The sequence below is a fragment of the Solenopsis invicta genome, chromosome 14, assembly GCF_016802725.1.
Source record: "Solenopsis invicta isolate M01_SB chromosome 14, UNIL_Sinv_3.0, whole genome shotgun sequence".
In the NCBI taxonomy this organism is placed as follows: Eukaryota; Metazoa; Arthropoda; class Insecta; order Hymenoptera; family Formicidae; genus Solenopsis; species Solenopsis invicta.
Window position 1 is genome coordinate 9,000,753 of NC_052677.1, and position 16,116 is coordinate 9,016,868.

Below are 16,116 nucleotides of genomic sequence, written 5' to 3' on the forward strand. Positions count from 1 at the left end.
GGGGAAGATGCGAGTGGCGAGACGTGTTTTACTTTCACTTCTCGCACATATCCGCAATGCTGCCGTGTCACGTTTTCTCAAAGCTACAGAATGACGAATCATTATTTTGAAAATTCGCAATAATCATAGGTTTTTTTCACTTTTTGCACGCTCAATCTTTATAAAACAATTGAAAGACACTATTATATTTCACTCTATTGAAACGTGATAAAAGTCCAACGTTAGTTATTGAGCATTTGCTATTGTTAAGTTTGCTTTCTTCAAAAAATTAATTTCTATGAAAAGAATCGATAAGCGGGCAATATATGCAAAATAATTAATTTAAAGAGTGAAACGTAAGAGGGATAAGAAAAAGGGTGTATTGATAGGAAAGTTAAATTTCGAGAATTAAAGTTAAAAATTTAGGGGCTCCAAATGTTCCCGGACGTGTTTATAACAAAATTTAGAATTAAAAAAAATCAGAAAAAGTTTTGGTGACAGTTAATCTTCAAATAAACTCTAGTAAATACGTACTAAATAATTGGATATTCTTAAAACTATATGCGCGTAGAAGTGTATGTCGCAGGTCGGATGCTATTTTACTGAGCTTGATGGACTGAAAGCATTACTTTTATTTCTTTCTAAAGTTTTTTTTTTACTTACAAGGTATTTGGTTTGCTCCATGCATCACTCTGACATGCAGTTTTCTCATTAGGTATATAAATTATGGTAATGATTCGGTATTATATAATAATTATAATTATAATAATTATTTATCATTATTATTAATATTAATATTATCATTGTGTCCAGTATTTCCTCTGCCATTTCTTTTTTGCTACTCACGGAGTGCTTTGCTCTCTTCTTCCTCCTCTCCTTACATACATCTTTCTCTCTCTTTTTCTTCTTTTAACAATAATTGTTGCTTCCGAAGGAATGATTCGAGAACTCCGCCGTGTATTGATTCACGTTGCGTAAAAGTGAGGCGTGATCGATTATCGACGAACTGAAAATAACGCACGCGTCCTGAAAATATTCCACGGTCCTGCAATAGTCGCAGGTTCTTCTAAAGGATTGCAGGGATTTAGGGATACGGAAATTTAATTGTCGCGAACATTTTCTAACACATTAAGGGAAAACTGAAAGCTGCCTTCTTTAAAGTGTTTAGGATACAAGGAACTCAGATCTTCTGAGGGGACTCGCGAAGCTTCGTGCCGATGCTGAACATTTACACGCATAAAAATCCTTTCGGTGTCGCATTTTATGCAGCCTCGCAGTGGATGGAAAATAAAAAAGGTATATCTCTGTTTCTTATTGCATATGCATTTGCATATAAACATCGCGTACGAAGTCACGGTTTTACGCGTTCTATTCATAAAGTTCACGGCCATTTATGCGTAAACATGCAACATCGCTTTATATTCGCTCGCGAGATCTATCGGATAATTGACCTCGGGGGTGAGGAGAGGGATAAATAAAATAAGTGTGGCGAATATTTTGTGGAAACTCTTGATAAAAAAAAAGTCCAACGATGTTAAATAGAATGTCATGAGAAAGTCTCTCTTAGTTATTTACGACATGTGACGTCGAGCGAATGGGAATTGGTGGATTGAAAAATGGACGAAAAGGATGTGTTATCAAGAAAGTTTTGCATCATCTTCTTGTTTGTAGAACGGCAGTTTCAGTTGTGTTTGCATTGAAGAGCGGCAATCGAGGAGCCGTGGAAGAAGTGGCGAGTTCGAGTATTCGAAGATTTGACAATTCGATCCATGCAACATAAATAATTGGAAAAAAAGAAAGAAAAATTATTGGCAAAACCAGTTCAATTTTATGAAACACATAATTTCAAGTAAATTACCAATAAAAAAAAAAATGAAATCCGAAAGCTTCCGCTCAAGTCTTTAATTTTCTAAAATTATAAAAATCCAAAGTTCATAATTCGAAAACAAAAATTTATAGTGTTGTACAAATGTGAGACGCTTCAGACACATCGATCGAAGAAATGAATAAAAAAAAAGGCAAGTAGAAACCCTTCAAGAGTGCCAGGGATACAAAGGCTTATCATTAGATTCATGAAAGGTTCTTTATTTCTAATAACACTGAGTATATGCTTTCACGTTTCCTCGTCCGCTCCAACATATATTTTATACAGGAGATCCATAATCAAAAGGTGGTGCAAAACTTTTATTGACGTTTCGTGAACGCGCGCGAGATTGTCCGAACAACAACAATAACGGCGAGGATCCAACTGTATCGTCTGACGTTGACGAAGATCGTGCGGACTCGTCGGTCACTCGGTAAAAATCGTTAGCAGAACACGGGAGGAGCATAAAGAAACGATATATAATGAGACCGTGGGCGAGATGCGGAAGGGATACGAAAGGGGAGAGAAACGGAATACGAGAGGATTCGAGGCTCTCAAGATTCATTTCGGAATCAGCGGGATCCTGCGAATCCGCTTCTTTCTTTTTTCCTCGCTCCTTCCCTCTCCTTTTCCGCAAGAGTCGAGGATGAAGCGAGCCGGCTGTGCTCCGTCCAAGCAATCGCGCAATACAATAATTCTCATCCATTCATTCGCGTCCGTCCGTCCGTCCGTGCATCCATCTCTATACTACCTATCCGTCCGTCCATCCGTTCGTTTGTCCGTCCGTCCGTCCGTCGTCCTTACGTTCGTCGGTCCATCATCCGTTCGATTCAGAATCGACGACGCGGTGCCGCGATGATCGACAGACTTCTGGCGGGTACGAAAGTGCTGACGTTGTTGCTCGTCGCGTCACCGAGCCGATCGGGTCACTTCTTGTTCTTCTTGGTGGGCGGCTCCTGCGTGTCTTGCGCGTCCTGCGAGTCCTCCTCGGTATCTTCGCTATCGGTAGGTCGTGGCGTCGCGTTGTTGCTGCTGTCGTTGGTAATGAGGGAATCGTTTGTGTCCTCGCTAGGATGATCGCCCACGATGGGATGATCGCCGGCGGTGATTGGCGTCGCCGGTTTGTCCAACGAGTCCTCGGTGAAAGACGTCGTCGTGCTGTTCTCGTCGATCGCTGCCGGATCAAGCGCCGCCGGCGTGTCTTTGCCATTCGCCACCGTCTCCTGATTACTATCGTCCGATGGCTCTGTCGCTTCGCCGTTACTGGCGCCGTGCGAGTTGCCGTTCTCCGTCGAGCCTGGGATGCCATCGAGCAGCTCCGGTTTCAGTTCAGACGCCACGTAGTGCGTCCACAGCGCCAGTTCGACTCTATGAGGACTCCATGTCTTGCCATTTGACGCTGGAACAAACATCATTTTTTTTTTTTTAAGGACGTTATGTTCATCCGGATATCCAAAAATCTTCGTAATCGTTCATAAAAAATTCCGAAAATGTCGAAATATTAAGATCCAAAAATTCAGCAACAAAACAATCCATTAAATTCAAGGAAATACGATAATACGTAATATTTTACTCGAAAGTGCGGAAATATAAAATTAGAGAGAAACTCAAGGATTCGATGACGATGGGAAACCTACACGGTACGAAGAAATAACATAAGAATCTTATTTCCAAGGACCCGAGATATACGGTAAAACGTGCGCAGCGGCAGCGACCGTTAATGACTCATAATCGCTTACTCTGTTTGTTCAGCCTCTCAACGGTGTTCTGAATGTGCTGGACGAAGTTTAAGTATTCCTTAGTGGTGTAATCGATACCCTCGATCTCCGGTATCGCCATCAGGCACTCGTCCGCCATGAAGGGCGCGTTCTCCGGCGATGCCGCAGCGAGTAGGGCCGACGCCATCGTGGTACCGACGCCCTTCAGATTCGATAGCGCCGTGATCGCCTGCTCAAGATTCGGGAGCTTCTTGAACGCTTTCTTCGTCTCTGCCATCACGGCACGCGGAGTGTTCACCTTCACCAGGTAGGATAACTGTGGGTAGAACTTGCCGCGCTGCGAACAAAATGGCGCTCAAGCTCAGTGTGGAGCACTTGGATTCTGGATCAGGTTTGATCTAAGTCTTACTATTCGCTCTCGTTGGATGCGAGAGATATTGTCATGCAACACTTGGCGTTCAGTTTAATTTGACAGAGCCAAATCTCCAAAATCTCAGGTTTTACGTTCGAGCAATCAGCTATTTGAAATGTAAAAGTATAAATTACATTTTAATGTAAATCCTCTTCGCGAGAATCATTTCCGCACGAATAACATCGTTTTCTCTTTACGCCTAATTGAGATTTCTATGAATCCCCATAATGATCTTAGAGCAATCTTTTAGTCCGTGAGAGCCAGTTTCTAAAGCGCAGTTTATAAATTATAAGCTACAATATCCTTTCTTCCCTAATCGGATGTACCAGAGGTGTAACAGAGATAATAATCATGCTTCACATCATTGTTAACACATTGTCGCATTATTTTCCGACATTAAAGCACTTGATAAGCCGATTCGGCTTAATTAATGCTCGGCGTAAAACCGTGTTTGGACTTTGGCGAGATTCAAACAAGGAAAAAGCGACTTACTATTTGCTTCCATTTCATGGTCTGCACTAGCTCCTCGTGATTGAGATGCGCATCCTTGCCGCGTGATTTGATCTTCTTCGGAAGCTCATTCTGATCCCTGCCGATACAAACAACAAGATCCAAGATTGATCCATCGTTCAAGACAAGAAAAGCGCGCACATACACGCACGCACACGCACACGCATGCACACACACGCACGCACGCAAGCACATATAACCACACACCTACGCGCGCACGCATGAGCAAACGAACAGGCGTGACGTAATTGCGCCGCCGCTGCCGTCGACGTCGTCGCTGCCGCCGTCGCTGCTACTGCGGAATACAGGAATTCGTTAAAGGCTCGATTAAAAATACAAACGCTGCCGCAAGAAGCCCCGACACGCCCCTCGTCAACGATTGGAGGATGCTCATCTTTATCGCGCACGTGGATCACACGTGGATCCATGCGTTACGTTTTCCTCGCGATACCCATTACATCCCCGGAATACAAACATTCGAAAGTATTGGAGGAATAATGGAAACTGATGGTATAAAATCAAAGCAATAAAGTTTAAGTATTGTTAGATACAAAGGATTAAAATATCTTTGAGGAGCCCGAAAAAACAACAGAAAGAACAAAGAGATCGTAACGGCGTTTTTATAATCTTTTCTTCAAAGTATCAGAATAATTCGAATCATTTTATAGTAAATTTCGCAAAATGATAAGTCGGGTTTCAATGTAATTGCAAATATATATGGAAAATTTATTATACTTCAACGCACTTGTGTGTGTGCATCTTAAGTTCATCGGAAAAATTTTTAAATCGGATTATTTTATCTCACAAAATGTGTTTCGGACTAGTAATGATTTATAAATCGTTGATAAGTTACGATCATTGATTCCTCATCATTTTCATTACAGAAACAAGTAGCAAATATATAATTAAATAGTGATTGTAGCGCAATGACAGCTTCTAATGAAATAGGCATTATCAACAAATCGTTTGCTGTTGTATAAAATACATTAAATGCTTAATCGCATTAAATAAACAGAAAAATCAAAGTTAAACCTGTATTTCTGAAATTTGAAATTTGTTCTCAAAGAATCCAATTTTGAAGACGATAATAACTGCACGCGTCGTACTTTTAACATGCATCGTTAAAACTGCCGTATTTATTTTCTTTTTAACGTTTTACGACTCCCAGTTTTTTTTCCAAATAAATTTTTACATTCGCGCTTACTCTCTAGAGATATTTTCAATATTTTCTGAGTCAAATAGCAACGTTTTAAAAAGTTGAAACGCGCGCTGCACCTCGTAATATCGCATATCCGCACACGGCTTGGCACCGTGGAAAAGCAGCCTTGACACAAACTGGCCTCAATGGGAATGAAAACAACGGTACTCCACTTCTCCTGACCCCTCTGTCGCCCTCACCATCGCTTCTGCAACACGGAAGAAACTGGCGCGTAAAGTCTCTCTGTCCTCCCTTTCCCTCTACCCGCCATCCTCTTATTCCGTTCGTTCTGTCACTGTCCCTGTGCTGCATCTCTTTTTCTCATAGTCTCATCGTAATACATAACGATTGATAAAACGATCTCGCTCGATTCCATCGCGCCAACGAAAACAAACAGTACGAACTTGTCACCGCTCGAGATTAATGAGAAAATTTATGTATCTTGCTTTTTTCAGACGACTTTGTTCCTTACGTATTTCGTAGACTCATTCATTACTTTTAGTCAAATTAATATTCATTTATATTTTTATAACTTTTATAAAAGTCTCGTAGAAGACTTTTAATAATGGCTAACTCTCTTATCGATCTTTTTATTTTTATTATTTTTGAGAGAGAATATCTTAAATTAAATTTTTAATTTTGTAGAAATACATTATTTATTCACTTGATGCGTGAATAATTTATTCATGACTAATAATAAAATAATATTCTCTGTGTCTAATATTAATGGAAATACTTGATGAAAATTATCGTCTTTTTAAAAGAAATTTATAAAGAAAAATCGCGAGAAGTTATAACCATGTTGAGAGTTGTTTAGTATTTTTAAGACGTTTCCATTTTTTATGATTCGTAGATCCTTAAATTCTTAGACTCCTAGATAAAGACCTATTTTTTAAATAATTTTATAAAGATTTGCGATTAGAATTTTTTTGCTACTTGTGTTTAAATTTGTTTAGTATGACCTTTATTTTTTCCTCAAACATCACATCATTATTCGAGTTTTTTTATTCTTAAATATCAAATACTCTACATATTTTTCGAGCAAATTTTATCTTCTTAGATCCAAGGGTCCATAGTCAAATGTCCTGTGAATCTAAGAATATTGTAATTTCCAAAAATAATGATTTATATATAATCGTTTTACGAACTGCAACTTATAAAATTAATTATAGTTTTATAAAATTTATACATATAAACTTTTGAGAGCTGAAAATTTTAGATTACCGATACTTTTATCTTTAAAATAAGTTAATACTATTTTAATTGAATAAAAATTAGTATAATAGGATTATATATCATAGAGATAAAAATGACTTTAATCTTCAGATTTAATATTTTCAGTTGTTTTTTAAGTTCTTTTAGATTTTCTTAAAAAAAATTAATAGATTAATAAGTACCGAATCATTATATAATATATAAATATAAATTAACAAATATTCTCCACGCAAAAATCTTCAAATCATGCAACCTTTTCAATTAATTTAAAATTCCTACAAGTGTCACAAATGCAATTACTAGTTGATTACGTGCAGATTAATTCATCAAAATCAATATTGACAATGAAAGAAGGGACAAGATATTTACATTTCAACTCGACATAATTTTATACAACTATACAAATAATTGACGTAGACATTACATGTAATTCATACAAATAACAATTAGAGAAACGTAAAATATTTAATATTGATATACAAAGATACATGAATGTAGATTTATGATATACCCTTATATAGGTACATATACGTGCGCACGCGCGCGATTTATTTACTCTCTTCTTTGTCTCTCTTGTAAAAAAAGTTTGGTCAACTAAATTAAGTAAAACTAATAAAAAAAAAGAGAAAAAATATTCTTGGGTGATCAGTAGCACTTGGCATCGAGCCCATTTTATTCGTCTGTAACGAGCCGCGTAATATTGCGAGAAAAAAAGAAAAATTCTAAAATTCGTCTCGGAGTGTCATTCTATCGCGAGACAGAGTTGACCACGTGACGGCGAGAAGTTGTCCACGAGAAGGGTAAATCGCCCTGCGAGCTGTGACAGTGGTGGTAGTGGCGATGGTGGTAGTGGTGGTGGAGAGTGGCGTGTGAGGGTGACATACGGGCGCGCACACGCGGTGTTGCCGCTTTCTCGCTTCGCTCGCTCGCTCGCTCGCGGAGAGAAGCGCGAAGCGGGTTCATTGTCCCGCGTGCGCCCCGTGGTGGAGCGCCGTTTCCTCCCTCGGGCCGCCGTAATGTCGGCCCCATCAGCGACGGCGGCAGCGCGCTCTTTTCTCTCCTTCTCTACCTCGCATTCGTTCTCTTTCTTTCTCGCACACGCACACGGGCAATCGGGCAATACACACACCACGAGGAAATGACAGCGTCGTTGTGCGTTGCCGTCGCATCAGTATATTTAGGTGTACTTACCAATTGTCTAGTTTGATCAGCTCCTCGGGCTTTTTCGATTTGCGATCAGCCTTGAGGCGCAACGCTTGCGGATAAAGTTTGAGAACATGATCGAACTGTGTTGCGGTGCCCTCCGCGAAGAAAGTCGCTGTGTCTTTCACGGAAGCCATTGCGATAACGCGGGCCTCGATCGACGGCCGTCGGAGCGCAGCACCAGCGCCGCCTACTGCCGCTGTTCTGTAAAGCGAGTCCGCCGTTCCCGTTGCTGCTGCCGCCGCGCCGCTGGCTGCTGGTTACCACCGCCGCCTCCGCCGCTGCCACGGGCGGCGTTGCCGCGTCTCGTCTGCTCTTTGCCGAGGAATCCTACTTCACCCTCGCGAATTCCCTCACCAGTGCGGCGCGAGTAAGCGCGTCGCGTGGGAAATCGATGACGGTGGTGGGAGAACGCGTTACGGGACTCTCTCTCTCTCTCTACATATATATATTGTATATATGTATATATGTATATATGTATATATATATATATATGCGTATATCTATATCTATATATATATATATATATTCTCGTTCGACGGAAAGATTCAAGAGAACGTGCGTGTATACGCAGAATTAACAAAATGGGATAAAAGAGAACGAACACAATTTTCTTTTTTTTTACAGGATCTGCTTCCCCTTCTTCCTTTTCCTCCCTCTCCCGCGCGCGTCCGGAGAGATCCGGCGAACGTCCTCGGGTGTATAAAAACGAACCGTTTCCAACTGCACTGCGCGCACGACTCTTCGAGAGAAAATCACACTGTCGTAAGAGAACTCTCGATCGGACCTCGCTCGACACTGGCCCGGGTGGGGAGGCCGCGACGCGACGTTGCCAATAGGCGGCAGCACTGCTCGGGTTGCGCCTCTATCTCTCCCTCCTCTCCTGACTGCGCCTCGCTCCCACCACAAAATGCCGTGCTCCGTCGTCTCCGCTATCCCCTCACGTCGCTCTACTCTAGCACGCTCGCCACACAGGAATATGTTCGTCGCGCACTCTCTCTCTTTCTCTCTCTCTCTCTCTTCCTGACGATCCTCCTCGAATCGTCGCTATCTCTCCCACTCGATCGCTGCTTTTTCCGTCTCCCTTCCACGCCCTCGCCTCTGTGTCGCCCCTTTTCACGCTGCCAGGGTGTCCTTGTCTATCGCCTTTGATCGCGCCTATATATCTCTTTTGTGCGCCTACCTCTCTTTTTTTTCTCTCTCTCTCGCTCACTCTCCCTCACTTGTCGCGCATTCGTCTCGCTTGCGCTCAAGGGGCCGCGAAATTCGGTCGAACACACGCGGCGACGTGCCTTCGACACCTTGTGCAGTATGTGTCGGAGGGGAGTGCGAGGAGATTCTACGGAGTGGCTCCTTTCTCCACACGAACAGCAACGCGCCTCTCCTCTCTTTCTCACACGCAGAACCGCGGCTCGCTCCCAGTCCTGCCTGACAATAAGCGTATCAACGTGACTACTACTCTTCGTCTTCTCCTGCGCTCGCGTGCGTGTCTCTCGTCGCGGATTCAGACCAATTTCGTGCACTCACTGCGGTACTCGCGCACGAAGGCACACACACGACTATACGTTGTTAAGCATACACGCACGTAGAGAACAGCGATGTTGAATCGCGCGTTTCTCCACGCAGCGTCGTGCAATATTATATTCGTCCGCTCCGTATATTACAAGTTTCGCTCTCTCGATTTTGTACTAGACGTCGCCCGACAGGCGTGTTTCCACGTAAGCGACTGAGGTTACGTTGCGCGATGACTGCCTCATCGACGACGGAGCAACGGAAAGCAGCGATTGGTCGAATACGGGGTCTCTCTCATACTCGCTCTTTCTCTCTTTTCCTCCCCCCTTCGTCTCCCTGTCTTTCCCCCACCCAACCCGTCGCGCCCGTTGTCTCGTTCGCCTATCGCGTCCGCCACTCAACGTCGATATCCCTTTTCCTTCACAGGAATATCGCAACGAAATCCAACAGCGAGGTCGACGATCACTGATGCATTCGCGAACGCATTGCTACATCGAACTCGCCGCAAAATGATCATTTCGGCTTCGGCCGCGTATCCCGTCATGCAAATACGTGCTGCGTGCGTGTTCGTGCGCTGCATTTGTGCACGCGAGCGCGCGCACGTCAGCAGAACGAGCTTTGCTCGTGTCACGGGAAACGGGAACGCGAACGCGAAGGAAGCGCACGTAACCAACCAGCCAATCGTTCACTTCGTCGCGTGCGCATGTGTATGTGTGAGGTAGTACGTCGATCAACCGTCTGAGGGCAGCACCTTCGCTTACCACCGCCGCCGCCACTATCGCCATCACCACCACCACCACCACCCTACCGCCGCCGCGATTGGCACCTCGCCAGACCCTCTCTGTCCCCGATGACCGCTCCTGACAAGCGTACGAGCGAGTGAGCAAACGAGCGAGCGAGCAAGCGAGTGTTCCTCCCCTCGTCGCGTTCGTGCGTCCGGACACCGCATCCACCGTCAGCTGCGCATTGCGTCCCCCACCACGACGCTAGAGGATCAGTGGAGACTTGGCGTTCAGGGATGGATAAAATAACTTCGAGTCGTTTCATCGTTATTGCTTCAAGATGTAAAAGCACAGAAATTTTCACTACGATATACTCTCTCCCGTCACAATAATATCGAATTTACCAAACTAACGCGACATAATGACGTAATTGCTTTGTTATCGAAGGTTTGATAAGCTATTAATATTGTTGTGTAAGGTCGTAAACAAACGATTACTCGGGGCAGTAAACCGAGAAGGAAGATGCTCCAATTTATTTTTAAAATTCATATACGCGTTACGCACGTAAAATTTTCAAATACAAAATACAAGTGCGTAAAACGGATTCATCTTAGGCTCTCTCTTTCTTATCATTATTTTTTTCTTTTATCCTTTTCTTACGTACAACTAAAAAACAAAATAATGAAAGGTTTGGATTAGGTCCGAACGTCTTTTCCGAAGAAAATCTTATTCAAAATATATAGCATACGTTTTTACGTAACGTATACTATATTATATTGAGTAAAATTTTCCTCGGAAAAAATCTTTTGAAATGTGATGTCTTTAGAATAGATTCGATACAACTATTATAGACATTCGAGTTCAATTATATATTATAAAGCTGTCTCTACAGGGACGCACATATATACTTGATAAATTGATATTTCATGAGTGAAACGCTCGACTGTTTCTGAGAATCTACTTCAGAGCAGTCTAATTTTTGGAAGGTAATCTTATGCAGCTGCGTTTGGTGATATGCCGATGTTACGTATTTGCCAAATTTTATCATCGTGGAATATAAGATAAAGATGTAATGTTTCTTTTGAAACATCCAATAGAACGTGTCAGGCGGCAATTTATCAAAACCAAAGCACACCGTGTTGTTTAAACTCCAAAAATGAGGTACAAGCGCGCGATATAAAAAGAAGTAGAAGCGCGTCGACTTTGAAAATAATTTTCGTTCTCTCACGAAGGATTCGCAAAAGGTCAAACATACAACGCATAATCTCAAAAGGTCAAAGATACAACAAATGCAATTTTTAATAAAAAAAATTATGGAATTTAATAGAAAATAATTTCAAACGTTATATTAGAAAATTCTTATTACAATTTTATAAGTAATTTTAAAAATTTATAAAAGAAAAAATCACATTACTCACAGTACTTTACACACACTTTACTTAAAAGATTTGCCAAAGTTTAAGAACAATTTTGTGCTAAAACTATTATGCAGAAATATTTGTCAAAGTTTAAGAACAATTTAAATAAATATTTTTAATTAAATAAATAAATGTTTTTTAAAATAAATTGTTTCAAATTTTTTTTAGAATATATCAGATTTCTGTGAGCGTTTGGCGAGTCCCACATACGTTTAATGAAACCCACTTTCTATGCAATACAGATAAAGTTACGGCAAGAAAAGGGCGATAAAGGTGAAGGGAACGTCGGATTGTCCCAGGAGCGTCATCCTGTATTTCGATGCCCCGCTTTCCAACATCTTTTTGTTTCTTTCGAAATAACTTGAATATTCGAGCGTTCTTAAATTTCAACTCTCTTGAACTGTTGGAGATTCGATCGCCCTTAATGCTTTTTCCTTTCTGTCCACCAGACGGAGCTCCGTCAAGCGAAGTGGAACGGAGCGGAGCGAAGAGAAGCGATTGTGTAGAATATAGGCACGTAGGCCAGACAGATAGGTAAGCAAGCAGGCAGGCAGGCAGGCAGGCAGGCAGGCAGGCAGGCAGGCAGGCAGGCAGGCAGGCAAGCAAGCAGGTAAGCAAGCAAGCAGGCAGGCAGGCAGGCAAGCAGGCAGGCAGGCAGGCAGGCAGGCAGGCAGGCAGGCAGTTAGGCAGGCAAGCAGTCAGGCAGGCAGGCAGGCAGGCAGGCAGGCAGGTAAACGGACATGCTGGGTATAAGCCCCACAACAACATGGCCGTCGACTCACCGTTATGCGCCTCGTGCCCCCTATACAAAAGAGAAAGGACCGCGCCGGTCTGTCCGCCCCCTCTGTCTCTCGGGCGCTTGAAATTCAATTCCGGCACTGCCGTGCGGCGCGGTTGCCAGATCGTTCTTTCGTTCGCTGTCTCTTCTCTCTCCCTCTCTCGCTCCTTCTCTTATCCCCACCCTCTCTTCCTCCCTCTCCATCTCTACCGTTCGTTATCGAACGTTCGATTTACACCGCGCGCGCGGCGCGGGAAGATTTTCGTCGAGGCGATATCACCGTGTAGCGGCGACTTTGCAAGGAAAATTGCGGCGTGACGTAAAGTTGAGGAAAACGTAAATCGTAGTCGATATGTAACAATAAAATATGACGCAATACTGAGTGAAAATATGGCATAAAATATATATGAAATAAAAACAAAAATATTAATTATGTATTATTATTAATGTGAACAATATATCTAGATCATTCATATTTGTTTTCTTTTGCCTTTTTATACCATAAGACGTGTGTCACGCGCAAGAGCGGTTATTTTGCCACATCAACGAAAAAAACCGTCGAGTCGATAGGACACATTGATATACATATATGTATATGAAATAATGTATACGAGTTTTCGTTTTATCGTGGCAGTTTTTTAAACTGCTCATGTATATGTAATCTTTAAGTGTGCCTAAACGAATGCAATTGTCGAAGGATCGATTCTTAATTCAGAGAGTGTATCTATTAGTAGATCTACACGTGTACTTAACAATTATGGGCGGTTATTATCGATACTTAAATTTATTTTTTGACCACAGTTACGACCAGAATTCTTTTCTATCTTAAAAAGTGTGAATGTCAATGTCAGTTCTTGCATGCTATTGAGGAACGCAAATTGCGTCAATTCACAAGAAACGAAAGTTACTTTTTCTTTTAAAGTTTTTTATATTTATATCTAAAAATATATAATTATTAATAATATATATAATTATAAATATGTATACAAAGTATTAAATATGTATTAACACATACATATTACAGTCAATGTGTAGATATAAAAGATTATATAGGTATACGTATTAGACGAGGGTAAAAACTTACGAAAACGTTTCTTTTTTTTCGCGAATGAAAAATCGAGTGTCAGCAAGGTGTTGTCAGCAGGAGGAGTTACATAAATTCGAGCTGAGTTCTCGCAATAATTCTGATGGCGTTTGGGTGACAATAACAGTGAAAATCTTTCAGTTCATAAACGTAAAAGCGATACCGAGGATCGAAGTGCGCAAGAAGAAAACAGCAAATAAATAATCTCGCAAGCGTGAGCCATCAAGCGGCAAAAATTGCAAAGTATCACGTATATTTGTCAAATACAAAAAGCCAAAAACACAATAAGCGTTGAAAGTGTGATTTCTTGAAAGCAAATAAACAAACATTTTGTGCCAATTGTAATGATGCAATTAATATAGACACAAATATCGATTGTTATAGACATTATGTATATGCGGAATATTATTTATAGCGGTTATATTTTCTTGGCATATTAAAAGGAGAAGGGGAATAGAAGGGGTCACTTAACAACTATAAATCGATTATTTGAAAAACAACATAAGTCACTTTTGTCGAAATTGAAATATTAAGGAATTTAGAAAATTAGAGAGGTAGATTTTCTTCAAATTTCAACTTTCTCCAAATATTTTAATTTCGACAAAAATTTATTTATGTTGTGCATAATACATAAATATGCATAACTAATTCATATGTTCTCTTAATAAAACGAATCGTTAACAAATATGATCTACTGTACCAAAAAGAAATTCTCGTAAAAATATTTTAAAATTCTTCTGTGATGTTAGAGATTATTTTTAAATCAATACGTTCGCTCTACATTCATATGTGTCTTCCTATTTTTATCTATTCATTTCAATTCTTGCGACAGAATAACAGTGAATTAAAGAAACATTAATTCCTTAATCAAAAATAAGATATGTTAACGAATTCTCTTGTGCTTTGCATTGCGAGCAACGACAATGCGTACATCGTCGCTACAGACGAAGCGGCAGTAAAAGGTAAACAACTAGAGAACTTGGAAATACATTTTTAGCTTCAAAGATTTATTGGTTACATTTCATGAGATAGATTTCCGTTCCAATTCTTTATCGTTCACTCATTTTGCAGGAAAATCAGGTCAAAGCTAAAAAAATCAAGAAACTCCATAAATTTTTTCCTCAATGAGGACAGAAAGCGAAAGAGGTTTGCTTGCGATATCGCAGTGACGATTCCGAAAACGGGAAATCCCGTGGCGCGATTCAAGAGCGCGTCATCGGCGACATTCGGTGCCATCCAATGAGAGAAAATTGACGACATCCACACAGCTCGAGGGGTATCGCGTAACTGCTACACGATTCGTGTGCCAACATCGCGCCGAACGTGATGTTACGCGCGGAACACGTGGGGTTCTCATTCTCATCTCACTCTTTCTCATCGCCTATCTCTATCTCTCTTTCCTCGCTCGCCATACACCTCGTGACAATGTCGCGTCGCTGCACTGACGTGCAGACACGGCCGAAGGAAGGCAGCGAACGAGCAAGCGTGCGAGGGACGAGGGACGTTTTATCGCGCGACCAATCCGAGTGCTGTGACCTTGAGCCGCTTCAAGAGAGAATATAGCTAAATATAGCTGTGTGAGCGCGCGTGTGCGCGCGCGCGCACCTCGCGTATGCTCGGGCTTCGGGCTTCCAACCCAGCGTTCCCTCGTTCGCTCGATCGCCGTGACTCGTTGTTGGTTCGTTCTCGCTGAGCTTCCTCTGCGACTTCGAAACCGGCGATCGATATTTACTGCGGAAACTCGCCGGATTAAAGTCGATCTGTGGATATTTCTGCACTCTGCGGATGTGTCAGCAGGCATCGAGCGTCTTTTCTATTTTTATTATTGAGACAAAAGAATTTTTCGTGCGACGCGAATCAAAATTCTTTTGAGCTCGCACCAAGTTCTAATGTCAAACATATATCGCGAGGAATTCGATTGTACAGGATTTGTAAAGTACGTATGAACATCACAGATGTTCGTCCTCCATTTATTCGGTAGCATCACTTTCTAATACCCTATCTATTTCTTAAGCTCGGTACTTAAAACTTAATCTTTTGTCTTTATTTAATTTTTGGAATTAAGAAAAGGTAGAGTAAATTTAATTAAGATTAAAGTTAATCTACGTTGATGGAAATGGAGGTTAAACTGACATTCATAATTCTATTGTATACGGTTATTTTCATTGGTTGGATAAAATCTTGAATATAAGATTGAATTAGGAATAACCGCCTCGTGATCAGTAATTCACAATTGATTTTATATTTTTACAATCTGTCCTCGAAACAAAATTATCTATTTCTCTGTATACGAGAGAGCAAGGGAGGGAGAGAAGAAAAAAATATAATCTGATATATAAGATTGATGAAAAATTGTTACTTATATGTAAATGCATGTAAAGTTCGAGATTCAATATGTTGCCACAAAACGCGTAGTTCCGCAATAATTCTAGAGGAAAATACGCAGCAAGTTATAGATTGCACAGTATAGCGACTAAACGACGATGGTGGTGATGACGAGTTG

At 41.3% G+C, this 16,116-nt stretch overlaps 1 protein-coding gene across 2 annotated transcripts; it reads right to left on the reverse strand.

The window, feature by feature from the left end:
* Positions 1-593: 593 nt before the first annotated feature.
* On the reverse strand, positions 594-9,795 carry LOC105194467. 2 transcript variants are annotated; one of them, XM_026136622.2, is made up of 5 exons: positions 8,705-9,795; positions 8,088-8,537; positions 4,466-4,562; positions 3,583-3,898; positions 594-3,242 (listed from the first exon to the last, which is right to left on the reverse strand). In XM_026136622.2, exons 2-5 carry the CDS (start codon positions 8,234-8,236, stop codon positions 2,770-2,772), a joined length of 1,035 nt encoding a protein of 344 aa, XP_025992407.2. In that variant the 5' UTR covers positions 8,237-8,537; positions 8,705-9,795; the 3' UTR covers positions 594-2,769. The 2 variants fall into 2 exon arrangements, with proteins under 2 accessions (XP_025992407.2, XP_039313164.1); XM_039457230.1 differs by lacking the exons at positions 8,088-8,537; positions 8,705-9,795 and adding exons at positions 4,691-4,778; positions 5,759-6,203.
* Positions 9,796-16,116: the final 6,321 nt, after the last annotated feature.

Bases quoted from the DNA above. Each gene is read 5' to 3' on its own strand.
- LOC105194467 (XM_039457230.1), bottom strand. From the start codon at position 5,993: ATGCAGCACAGGGACAGTGACAGAACGAACGGAATAAGAGGATGGCGG. The intron at 4,779-5,758 runs GTGCAGCGCGCG...TGTATTCCGCAG, and splicing joins CGGATATGCGATATTACGAG to TAGCAGCGACGGCGGCAGCG. The intron at 4,563-4,690 runs GTGTGTGGTTAT...TTGTATCGGCAG, and splicing joins GCTCATGCGTGCGCGCGTAG to GGATCAGAATGAGCTTCCGA.